Source organism: Fringilla coelebs, assembly GCF_963513975.1.
Source record: "Fringilla coelebs genome assembly, chromosome: 1".
NCBI classification, from domain to species: Eukaryota; Metazoa; Chordata; class Aves; order Passeriformes; family Fringillidae; genus Fringilla; species Fringilla coelebs.
This window is the reverse complement of record NC_140028.1, coordinates 123,302,436-123,315,123: the sequence shown is the minus strand read 5'-3', so window position 1 is coordinate 123,315,123 and position 12,688 is coordinate 123,302,436. Positions and strand designations below refer to the sequence as shown.

The 12,688-nt window shown below is 38.0% G+C and overlaps 1 protein-coding gene across 4 annotated transcripts in view; it reads left to right on the top strand.

Annotated features, from left to right (window-relative positions):
- HDAC9 (histone deacetylase 9) overlaps window positions 1-12,688 on the top strand; it is a 458,294-nt gene that overhangs the window by 29,237 nt on the left and 416,369 nt on the right. For all 4 annotated transcript variants that reach the window (XM_084203797.1, XM_084203796.1, XM_084203795.1 and 1 more), the window contains exon 2: window positions 3,275-3,383. In XM_084203797.1, the coding sequence (XP_084059923.1) occupies window positions 3,365-3,383 (19 nt within the window). In that variant the 5' untranslated portion in view covers window positions 3,275-3,364. The remainder of the gene's footprint in view (window positions 1-3,274; window positions 3,384-12,688) is intronic.

The following is a 12,688-nucleotide window of genomic DNA, read 5'->3' as shown; positions in this document are numbered from 1 at the left end:
TCCCAGCAGAGCACTTTCTTATACTGGAATTATTCTCACCAGGTTTAACTGCACTGAATATTCGATGCTGATGCTGTCTTTGGTGATCTTGAAAAGGAAAAATCATGTAGTAACAAGAGTATCTCCACACCTGTGAAGGAGGCACGTAGTCCACACCCCTCTCCTAGGCTAGGTCAGCTACAGCAAGTTGCCATAGACTATGTACAATCTCCAAGGATGGAAACAAACAACTTACTGGCAAAGCCTATTTCTTAGATGTTTGGCCTCAATAACTGGGAAAAGTACCTTCTGATGTTTAAATAGAATTGCCCATATTTCAGTTTGTGTACATTGCCTCTTCTTCTGTCTTTGGGGATCACTAAGAACAGTCTTGGTCAGTCTTCTTTACTGCTGTTTACCTAGCTACTCTGCAATGAAGCACCTCCTTTTCCCCTGATCTTGGGGCTTTTTTTGTTTCTCACTTTGCTCCCTGCCACCCACCCCAGCCTTGGCACACACATTCAGTAGATCCAGTTTCTCTAGCCCATTGAAGTCCCTCTGAATGACAACAGAACCATCTGCTCTGTCAGCCACTCCTTCCAGTTCGGAATTGTCTGTGGAATTGCTGCGGTTATGCGCTGTACCATGAGCCAGGTCCTTAATAAAAAGCAGTACTGGCACTGTTATTGACCCCTGGGGGTTCCATTGAAGGGACTGGCCTCCAGCTGGACTTTGGCCTGCAGATCACAACCCTTAGAGCTTGGCAGCACAGACTGTTTCCAGCCACCTTGCTGTCCATTTTCCTGTGTTTCACAGTTTGTGAGGGTGTTCTGGGGAGCAGTGCTGAAAGCTGTTCTTTATTCAAGATAAACAACATCCTCAGCTCTCCTCCCATCTATTTTCTAACTATTTAATTGTAGAAAACTATCACGTGGGCCAAGCATGATTTTCCTTCATAAATAAAGGTGCCTATTTCCCACCACCTTCAGGTCCTTCACGTGCTTGGGAATTGTTTCCAGGATTATTTGGCCATCACCTTCCAAAACATTGAGTTGAAGTGGACTTGGGTTCTCTGCGTTCTCCCTGTCCTTCCTAAAGACAGGAGAGATGTTTCTTACAGTCTGTTTCAACCTGCCTCCATAGTCATGACCTTCCAAAGCTGTTCTGGGAGCGGCTTTGCAGTGATCCAGGTTCCTGAGGACTTGTGGGAGCATCCATCCCCTCAGGTCACGTGAACCATGTATGGCCAGCTTGTTTAAATCTTCTCCAACCTGGCTCTTCTCTGGGGTAAATGTTCCTTGCTCCAGGAGAAGAGGGAAGAACTCGGAAGCAGCTTTACAGTTTCTACAGTTTCAGCGCAGCTGGTGTCCCTAAGCCAGCCCAGGGTTGGTGGCACCACTGTTTGGGTACAAATTGTCACTCAGATGGAATATTTGCACTGACAGGAGCATGCCAGTTGTACCTACTAACCTCTCTGTCTCGCATACAGGACTATCCCAATTATTAGACATTATGTTTATTGGGTGAAAAAAAGGTCAAGATTTTTTTGTGAGGAAAAAGCTTACCCATTTGAGAGTGTAGTCAGAACTGACCATGTGTTCTCTGCTCTCATATGAGCTTCAAATGTTTGCTTAGATGGGAGGTCTACATGAAGCAAACTTACACAAAATTATAGTTTCAGTTATGGGGATTATAAGTCAATTTCAAGTATTAGAATATTGTCCAATCCTAACGCCCAGAATTTTCCTAATGCTCAAAAATACTATGTTTACCTTAAATGTATGCTGAGAATTCACTCAAGTAAAGCCCACAGTCATGCATCAATATCCATTTTCTACTTTCTGAGAGAAGCCACATTGTCCCAGGTGAGTCTGGACGCTGAATGAATGGATGTTGGAAAATATTTTTTCATGGTCTGTGTAGCTGCTAAGATAATAATGAGATCAGTGAAATTAAGTGGCATCTTAGAACTCTTGAACTGTGTATTGGTTGTACTTTTATTGATAAATCTTGCAGCTATAGGCCTGCTGCAGTGGTCCTTACTTATCCAAAGTATGGATCTGCCCAAATGCATGTTTTGGGTAGGGCTTAACAGTAGAGTCTGTTCAGTTTTATAGTGGTTCCATTTGATATTTAATTAATTTTGCTGCATGAGGCGAGCAAGGGAAAGTAGGATTTTCATCAAGTACAGTGAATTTTGGTCTTACAGGTGCTGCCTGCTGGAGTGCTGGTAGTGTCCAAATATCATGCCTATTTGAGCAGTGTATGTCCAGCTTGCTTTAGGGGGCATAAAAGCAGACATTACTTATCTAAATGTGCGATTTTCCTTTCTTGAATGATAATGATGCTAAACTTAAATGATTATACTTAGTTAAAATGTAATTTACTATCTCGAATTTGGCTGAGCTCAGCTTGAAACTAAATGTGCAGTTGGTAGTTTAAAAAAAGTGACAAAAGCTGCTAAAATATTCAGCACTAAGAATATCTTTGACTACTTAGATACTTCAAGAGCAGTGGCTGAATAGGATAGTCAGTCATAATGCACTACAACCTTCTCTCTCATTATGCTGTTTATATCATGCTTGAATGAAAATATATTTTAGTTCCCTGAAAGCTTCTCTATAGCTTTAAACTTTCAGCAGATGGGAGTATTAGAGGAACATTTTTGCCTCTGCTTCTGTATTGAACTGAGAATGCCACAGGACTGTGAAAGGATTTCAGCCAAATTGCAGAACCTTCCTTGCCCTAATCTGGAGCAGCTCTTTGTGGTGTCAGAGATGTCATTAGCTTGTCATGGGAGATCCCTTCAGCTGTGCTAATTATTTCAACAAGCTCTATTCATGAGCAGTTCAAACATTGGAGCTTTAGGAAGTAGTAGCTATTCCTGAAAGACTTTTGAATGCAGATCAGTTTCTGCACATTCATGTTTTGATGCTGACTGCAGTAAAATGGAGAATTGGCTACTTCTTATACATAAGGATGTAATCCAGATATTTGTGGAAGGACACAATTCATCCTTTACTTTCTGGGATTCCTATATGACTGTGGATGGTCTGTAATGCAAATTTCTAGTTGAGCTGCTTGGAAGCTTTAGGATTTCTGAATTTTAGTCTTCTTTTCAGTGGTCATCAGTGCTTGAATTTGCAGCAAAAAAGTACACTATAGAAAGAACCTTTGGGGTGAGAAATTTCAAATATTCTTCTGTTTAAGTGTGTTTGGCATAATTATTTTATCTTAAAAATATTATATTTTCAACAAATAGTCAAAGGTGTTTCTTCCTTCTTTATTTACTCAGATTCACCCCACTTCCAGAAGAATCTCCAAATCTGGACGACTTCTGCCAGTTTGCTTTACACTTTAACAAGACACCATTCCATTAAGAACAATGAGCTCCACAACACCAGGTCAGTTTGTTTATATTTATACCTCACTCCTGCATAAAACTGTGCCTTCTTAAGAAATATATAATCTTTTGTGCAGATGAAATGAATTTGGAAAATGACTGATATGCAGCACTTTTTATAAAACAGGAAAATGGCAGTATAGGCAGAAAAGGCAGTTTTGGGGGCACCTTATCACAGTTGGATTTTAAAGCCAAGATAATCCTACAGTACACGTAAAATATTGTTTGCTTTTCTTAAGAAACTGATTAGTCATGATCTGACATGAATAGGCGTTTTGTGACGTTTTTGTTCTTAATACGTGTAATTAGACATTAATTTATTTTTTGCCTTTGCGCAGATGCTTCTTTTAATGAAAGACTTCAAATGGTATCCTGTTTTTTTTCTGTTTCTGTTGTCTTTGCCCATAATAGGTGTTCTTTGCAGAGCTTCCTCTTTTAAATGTGTGTAACCAACAATGGTCTCTGAACCTACTTTATCCAATGCCTGCAAAATGAGTCGCTGAACTGCAGGTTCACTTGATAGAAAGTGAACTATCAGTAGCTGTTTAAACTTCCAAGAAAACAGAATGCTGCATATGGAACATGCCTTGACTTCAGTTCTTTTGAGGAGTGAGAGTCCCCAATTCAAATCTCTGCAACGTCCCATATGGTTCACACTTTGTTCGCCCACACTTGAAGTATCTATTCCTGGTACTGTTGGTAAAATAACCCTTTACAGGTGGCTTATTTTATGACTGCTTTGGTTTTGTGCAAACAGCCTATAAAAGCATCAGGGAAAACACTGTAATACTTTGTGAGCTGTATTTATCTGTATATACCCTATTGCAGAGAAATTTAATTCAGTGAGCATTTTTTGAGAATTGTTGATTGTAGTATTAAAAACTGGCAACAGCTTTTATATCAAATGGAGTCACACATAGCTCAGTTTCACACTTGGCCTCTTTTTCTTACAGTGCAATTTGGTGCATGCAGTGAATTATCCATAGAGAGCACAACAGGGCATTCAGCAGAAAGGCACATATTTATCTTATCACAGTGGTGCTTAATAGGAAATAATCTTGTACTTCCCTAAACACAGAGTTCAAATGCCAAGATACTCCAGCTGATTTGGTATCTTTCTAATGTTTCTTCTTTTGTGTTAAGTGCAGGCTGTGGAAAGAGCCAAAATTAAATTGGCTCTCACAAAAAGAAAGTAAAATTTCCACTATTCTTATTGTCATGAAGAAAGAAGATAACTAATGTGAATGCATATTTGTCTGTTTCTGTGGGCTACATCTAATGCAAGAAAGGGGAAACATTCAGTATAATTAGATTGTGTAAAGACTTCTAGATACTTCAGGAACATCACTTTTGGTAGGAGTTAGGTGCCTAAATATTTTCAAATCTGCTCCTTAGTGTTCCCCATTATTAGAGTTTGCCTCTGAAAACTCAGTTGGTTCACCAACCATTTCAATATACCTCTGTGGCATGTACAGAAATGCAGTATTGAAGGGCAGTGTCAGCCTTGGGATCCTCAATTTTTTTTCCTTCAGTGAAACAGCAGTGAGGCAGGATTTATTTTTACTTTAGTCTTGCATCCTGCTTAAAGTTAATGCCATGAACTGGAGGAGGATGAGCGTCTCCATGTGGCATCTCTTCTGTCCCCAAGCTGAGTGAGGCTGAGATGAGTTTTGTGCAGTGCTTTGTCACCTTTTGGAAGTCACTGAAATTTCTGGTTGCAGTGTAGTCCCAGTAATAGTGGCAGGAGAAGCCTGCCATTTCTCTGAGCAGGTAACATTTAATTGGAGTTTCTTAGAAGATAAACATTGCTAAAATTTCTTATTGCATCCATAGTTACTGAGTTCCCCTTTTCCAGCCCTCCTCAAGGGTGCATATTTTTTCATACATGGCAAATGTCTTTGTCCAATTGCAATTGTTATTGCTACTTTTCCTTTCTCATGAAGTTTGCTTTTTCTGAAGGTTAACCTTATGAGATGAAGAGAGGGAAGGGCAGTTCCATCCCACTTTAAAGGTCCCTTCCAATCGAAACTATTTTATGGCTCTGCAATTCCCATGATTCAGCTTTCAGCTTAGGTCTAAAATATGTATCAGGTTGTAATTGCTTCACCTGTAAGATGCTCCAGTAGTTGCAGGTGTCCCTAGCATTCCAAAAGAAAAATTAATGAATTGCCAGTGACATGAGCAGCTTCTTCCTGTGATGGTGAGCCTGTGGGAGGCAGTTCTTGTATTTATGGCTTGTAATAAATATGGCTTGTAATAAATATGGCTTGTAATAAATGGCAAAAGCCTGAGTGTTCAGCAGTGTCAGAGTTGGGGGTTTTGTGCTTTTTCTTTTTAATTCCTGATAGTCTTCAATTTCTTCAGGGAATAGGTTGCTACATTATGTTACATACAGTGGTTAGGGCAGTTTGAAACAATTCTTAAGCAAGACACTTTAAGCACATACAGTATACAGGCAGTATTTATAACCCTTTTTTTCTATGGTGCAACAGCAGGATGCTATCTCATTTGAATATCAATCTTTGTGTCTTGTACATAAGACCTGTGAAAATCTTCGTAATATATGGTAAATGTTGATATTTTGGGTCATGGTTGCAAGTTACAACAAAATGCTGAATGTACTTTTTTTTTTTTATGATAGATCTAGCCCACATATATATAGCTTGTGTATGTACATTCATACATGCTATTTACACAGAAGATAAATACATTAAAAAAAAAGGAGAAGAAAAAGCAAGAGGCAAACTGGTGAAGCAGTACTACCTGTAGATGAGTGGTATAGACCAGCCCTCTTCATGGATGGCTTGTTCTGTCAATGAAAATTTCTGAAAAGCTGTAGAAGGGATTGTGTGCACTGTACTAAATTTCTGTGGTGTTATGATAAGATGTGCTAAGTGGAAAAAGAACATATTTCTTTGTAACAGCTTTCCCTTCAAACCTAAGTCGTCTGAAAGCCCAGTAAAAGGCCTCATGTGGAACAAGCAAAAATTATGCACGTTTTATTCAACCGTTATCTGAGGAACCTTTTTGGATTGAGTTTTTCTGTAGAACCAACTCACATGAGTATTTCCTTATATTGCATGATGCAATTAATGCAGAGCCTCCAGTATTGCAACATCTACTTGCAACAACTCTGTAGCCTATTAAATTGATCCCAGCTCTTTGAACCTTCAGGGACCAGGCTCGTGCTAATCTGTAAAGCTGTTAGGTGAATGCTGAATCTCAACAGGGAAATTTTTGCTCTGCTTGTTATGAACGGTTAGATCATTAAGGAAATGTTTACATTCTGTAGCCATTGCATGTTCTGAACTGATGGCTGTGCATAAAAAGTGCTGGTTAGAAAAAGAAAATATTTCTTTCACAGAATCACAGAATTAGGGTTGGAAGAGACATCTGCAGATAACCATTCAAAACCCTCTGCCCAGGCAGAGTCATGGAGTTAGGGCAGAGAGAGAGAGAGACAAGTGAAATTAATACATGGCACTAATAAATTATGAAGAAGAAAAACACCTGAAACTCTTCATCTTTATGGGAGTTTTTCAGATGTTGCAGCTATTGGTAAAATAGCAGTGTTTGGTATTACAGTTTCCTGATGGAAACCCACACATCCATTTTATCCAGTTTCTTGCTTTTAATATTGCAGACAGGTGAAATGCTGTGTGGAAAGCTGGTCAGAGAGCTTTTTACTGTCCCTGGTTTTCAGCAGCATTTCAACATGCCTGCTGCTGGAGATAACACGTTCAAAAGGTGTCTGGTTTATTTACATGCACCCAGGTGAAATCAGCTCTTTTATCTATCTGTAGTTACTGAACTGAAATCCAAATGTGGTATGTAATATTTTGGAAATCGCTGTCCAAACTTTTTTCTGCTCTTCAGCAACTCCATGTATTTTTTCAGGTCTTTAGAGTCTTCTAAGAGCTGCCATAGTCAATAGAAAGTGATATTTCTTAGTAAACTGAGCGGCAGAGAAAGGAGCTGTATGCTAAATTCTGCCAGCTCCTACTTTTGAATCACTTTTCTGTCATCTTGTTTCTGAATTTCTTTGATAGGCATTTGTTTGTTCCTCATGAGAAATAGCTTGTTTTTCCTCACTGCAAAGCTGACTCCCCCTGTTTTCTCGTTCTGCTTTTCTCTGCATTTTTATAAATAATTTTCCTCATATTGGTAAAGACTAAATATAGAAAAAGTTCCAAAATGCAATTTTCACTACTGTTTTAAAATGAAAATGCATCGAATGTTTATATTGCAGTCCCATAACCATCTCTTCATCAGCAGTAGATGCTGTGAACAGATGAATATTTTGATGAATAATCATGTATCTTACTTTAAAATGTATTTTGTCAGCTTGTTGGTAAAAAGATGTAAGAGAACTTTGAGTCCAAAACAAAGAAGTAAATTAAATACCAGAAGTATAAAACATCTTCTTCACACATAGGTTTGTTTTGGAGGTGTCTAAGTTCCATTGAAGCCAAGTGCATGGATCTTTTTCAGATTTCTGACTGTAGACTGAAGGTATCAAGTACATTTGTTCCTTGGAATGACTTTGTGATGAATTTTCTTAGATTAAAAAATAACTGTGTCACAGGCTGGATTAGACATATATGGAGAATTCAATGAATATGGCCCAATAAGATCCAGGATTAATACATGTGTTATCTATATCTGTCTATGTATGACAGAGTACTGCAGCTCTTTAAAATCTCAAAAAGGAAAAAAATAAAATCTACAAGCTCAACCTTAATATAATGTGTGTAAAAGAAGGATTCTTGCCTCACAGCACTCCCTGCTCTTCTTAACTTTTAATGCAAAGCATGACTGAGATGTGCAGCTCAGATTTTGACCTCTTGAATCTCCTTACAGAACTCCAAAATAGCTTCAGTCTGACATAAATCTTAAGTTTGCCCTCATAAAATGTAAAAGATGTTGGTGTTTAGAGACACTCTTGGTATGTTTAGAGACACTCTTGGTATTTTTCTCATAATAATTTAAGCCTGACATCTTTATCTAGGTATTTCTAGGTAAAATCCCAACATGTATGAATGGAAACTTTAGATTCAAAATGTGTTCTGCCACTGGGGATTTAATGCACAAGACTACCAAATAATGAATAAAATGCTCTTTGCATGCATTAGATAAGAAAGCATCATCTTGTTCATTTGCTATAATTAAAGTTTGTAAATACATTGAGCTACTTACTATGCTTTTTTTTCTTCCTCTTAGAAGTAATTTGCACCATTTATAATGAAAACTGATAATTCCTTAAAGTGTCATGGTTCTACTCTTATATTTGCTTTCATACTTGCACATGTTCATGAAGCTCTATTATTTTGTATATGAATTCTTCAGAATTTTAGTCAATAAATAATGACAACAACTAGACAGTGGGTGGTGGGATCAGTTACTACTTTCAGCAGATTCAGGTTAACTGAAGAAAACAAATCTGAAGGGTATTTTTGGTACAACTTTGTGGTACTTTAAGATGATATATACATACAAACTTTAACCTACACATGGATAAAATATTGCTATCTCTTCAAGCAGGTATTGTGCTTGACAATTAGAACTATATTGCTGTTTTCTTTCAGGAGTTGGTAGTCAATGTTGGCTGCTGAGTTGTTTTTTGGTTTTTTTTCTGGGAATTTGTCTTTCAAAATAACCATTTTTGTTCTGTGTAGCCAAAGCACAGGTCTGACTTTTTGACAATTAGCACCTTGAAAAATAAATTAGTTTTCTGGAAATAAATCTTGAAATGTTTATAAGGCTTGTAAAGATTCTTTAGAGTGGCATATTTTAAATTAGAGGTGAAAACGTTTTCTCATTTTAAGTATGTAATTTTTCCACTGTGCTTGCTTAGAACATGCACCTCTAGAAAGAGCCATCAAATTTATTGTCCAGTGGCAAAACAGAATTCCACTGTCCCTTTTGCTTATTAGAAGTTCATTAATCCAAGGTGGCACGGTTATACTTTGATTGGAGTCTAGCGAACTTTAAAAAGGTAAATGTATATGTTGATATTTTCAGTGACATTAGGAAAGCATATCAGAAGATTACATTCTCTCTGGAGAGTGAATATATGCTGTGTTATAACAGTGTTGGTGATTAACCATTGAAATATGCAGGAAAATAGTGGAGAGGCTGATTCCTCATGTGGCTCATCATTACAAACCATGAATCCCAACAGCCACCTAGAAGTTGCTTTGATTGTCACTAAGTGTATGACAAAATTTTCGTGTGTTGTTCCTGAATAGAAGTCTGCCATCACTCTAAGAGAGTTTGGAAAGCCTCCAAACTCAGAAGTTTGGATTTCCATCTCACAGGAAATATTTAACCAACTCTGCTTTTATTACTTTGCTGTCTGTAATCCTGAAGTGCTTGCTGGAAGCTTACACAGTGGGAGCATCCTGCATTGCCTCATGAAAACTTGCCTTTACTTGAAGCAAACTTTTTAGCATAACCTTTCCTAAGTATAGGAATTTTCTCTAGGAACAAAAATTGTGTATAGTTCTAAAGTCAGAATCTGAACCTCAGCTAAAGAGATGTCCCTTCCCCATTTCATTTCAGCAATTGACATGTGTCTTCCTGTGCTCTAATTCCATCTGGTCCAAGGCCTAGATTTTTATAGGATTGGAGGAAGGAGGGGCTCACTACCCTCTCTGAATTTCTAGGCAGCTGGACTGTCATATATACAGAGTATTCCTTGGACTGTGCCAAGTATAAGAAATCCAAATTCCTTAGTGGGTGAGACCAGTCCTAGATAATTGCATTAATTGCATCTACTTTTGTTGGGTTTTTTTTACTTTTTTCAATTTTTTGTTCGTTTTTACTTCTCTCCCTCTCCCCAGCATCTGAATTCTATTCTTAGTCTTGTCATACCAAATAATCTGTTTGTTCTTCTACAGATATTTTCTTTAATGTACTAACATTTTGTTTAAGGAGGGTGGCACTGTGGGGGAAAGTTCAGGATTGTATTGTGTTTTCAAGAAGATCAATATAGCTCAAAGAATATGAATAAAAAGTTTTGCCTCTCCACGTGGTTCATTGCTGTACTCTATTTGGCAGATCAGTTGGTTCTCCTAATTCTTGTCTCTGTCAATTCTCACATTTCCATGTGGGCAATAGCTGTTGCAACAAGAGATCTTTTTACAATGTCATTATTAGCCAGGTTCTTTATATCTGAAAACACAAGTAGTGTGGAAGATGTTCATGCTTCCTGCTTTGCTGCAGACATGCTGAGTGGTTTGGCTCATCACATAACTTTCACTTTAATCACATGTGGTGGCAAGACTCACTGCTGTGTGTTGGTTTGTTTTTATGGGGGGAGAAGACAGGGCAGTGCCACCTCCAGGACAGGAGAGCCAGTGGAGCTGCCTGGTTCAAAGAGCCACCAGGGGAGGTTACATTTTGGGCAGTCTTTTTCAGTGGCAGTGCCAGAATAAGCAGCTCTAGTGGCTGGCTGCCTGTTCTCACTCTTCTCATGGAGTGCTCAGCTGTGCCAGGTATACTTATTTGTGTGGCCACAGGATGAGATGGATTCAGGAACTAATCCAGGCTCAGCTGTTCCCAAAAGTAATGGTTGTTTTTAGCCTGGATTTGTTCCTCAGTGTGATTTACTAGCCACACAATGGTCCTGGCAAAGTTAGGAAGGAAGAGGGAAGAGAAAAAGTATGTTTAACTCATGTTGTACATTGGAAAGAAAGGATCACGAGTCATCCTTGAACAAGAGAAGCATGGTCAGCCTCCATACCTGTGGGACTGCTTAACCACAGGTAAAGATGGAGAGAAGTACTAAGGGCTTCTTCACTTTACTGGTCATTTCTTGTTTATGGATTTTAACAATTACCTGTTCTGTCCATGCAGACTTTGGAGGCTCAGTGAACATTTTTATAACTGAATGAAATGACCAGCCAAGTCACATCATCAGTCACATTATACAGCATACCACTTTTAAAGTGAGAGTTTAGCATCTGACTGCCAGTCATTCTTTCATATTCATCAAGACATATGCAATGCAAAGCAGCTAGGAGTATGTGAAATGTTCTTTGGTTAAAGATCATAGATTTAATATTTACCTATAAGAATTTGTAATGTCTACAATTTGGTAAGGCTAAGGTTTCTAAAATAATACAGAAAGTTAGATTAAACTCCATGAATAAAAAGTTTTTTGGTCCTTCATGTATTAACTTAGCTGTATGAATACTGGTTATATTGAATACCCTAAAAAAGGCATGTTTGCTAACTTCTAATGTTTTCACACCCACACACCACCTCCTAATTTTGTCTCTGGCAGATGTGTTTCTGCAGAATAAGTGTTTCTGCAGTGATAATTATAACACTTATAACAGGTAATTTGCAGATTTGGTAACTCACAAAAAAGCAAGACTATTTTGTTGCACCTTAATTTTGAAGCTGGTAGCAGTTTCAAAACTTCATTACAAAATCTAAAATGTTAGAGTGTATGGAATATCTTGATCTGCTTTGTAGCATTTAGCAAATTAATGTCTAAAGGGAGCTCAAAGTATGATTTAAGTTGGGGAGGGGTGTGTGTCATACTTTACTTCAGATGTTGCGGGTGGAGGCAAGCCCTGCTAGACCAATGAAACTCATGGTTTGAACCTGCCTCAGAGTTTGTTTTTTTTCTAAAATCATCATTTCTAAGAAGACAAGATGATTTTCAGTTTTAAAAGCTAATACCACAGTAAGTTCCACAGTCCCCCTTGATGACCTGTTTCTGTGTGTGATTTAGAAAAATACTTAATATATATTGTATATTTATTTTTCTGCTAGTTAAATCTATTTCTGTTTAGTATTGTAGTTTAGATATGCAAGATTTGTAAACTCTGGGAATTTCTTTTGAAAGTTTAATGAGGCCTGAAACAGATTAACACAAATGATGTGATTTTGGACTGCTATTCTCTGCAGAGGAGGATCTTGATGTCATGCAATACCTACATTTTTGTTTGTTTTGTTCGTTCTTTTAATAGTGACAAAGCTGGGCAGCTGTCAGAGGTCCTGAGGTAATACCTAATTTTTGTGATGAGTGTAGTTGGGCTGTGATGTGGGGTGTTGATGTCAACCTCAATCTCAACCTCTGTTCCAGCAGGGAGTGTCCTTCAGGTACTGACCTCTGGCAGGAAATTCTGACAGAAAGGAAGGCAACTTGAGATGGTTTGACAAAACTCCCATTCATTAAACATAAGATATTTTGAGTTCAAAATTTCTGGTTTAACATTTTGGCAGTTTCTGCCAAAGCGAAGCACTGAGCTATTTTAGGATCCCTGAATTCCTGCCCAAAGTTCCCTTTGTTAT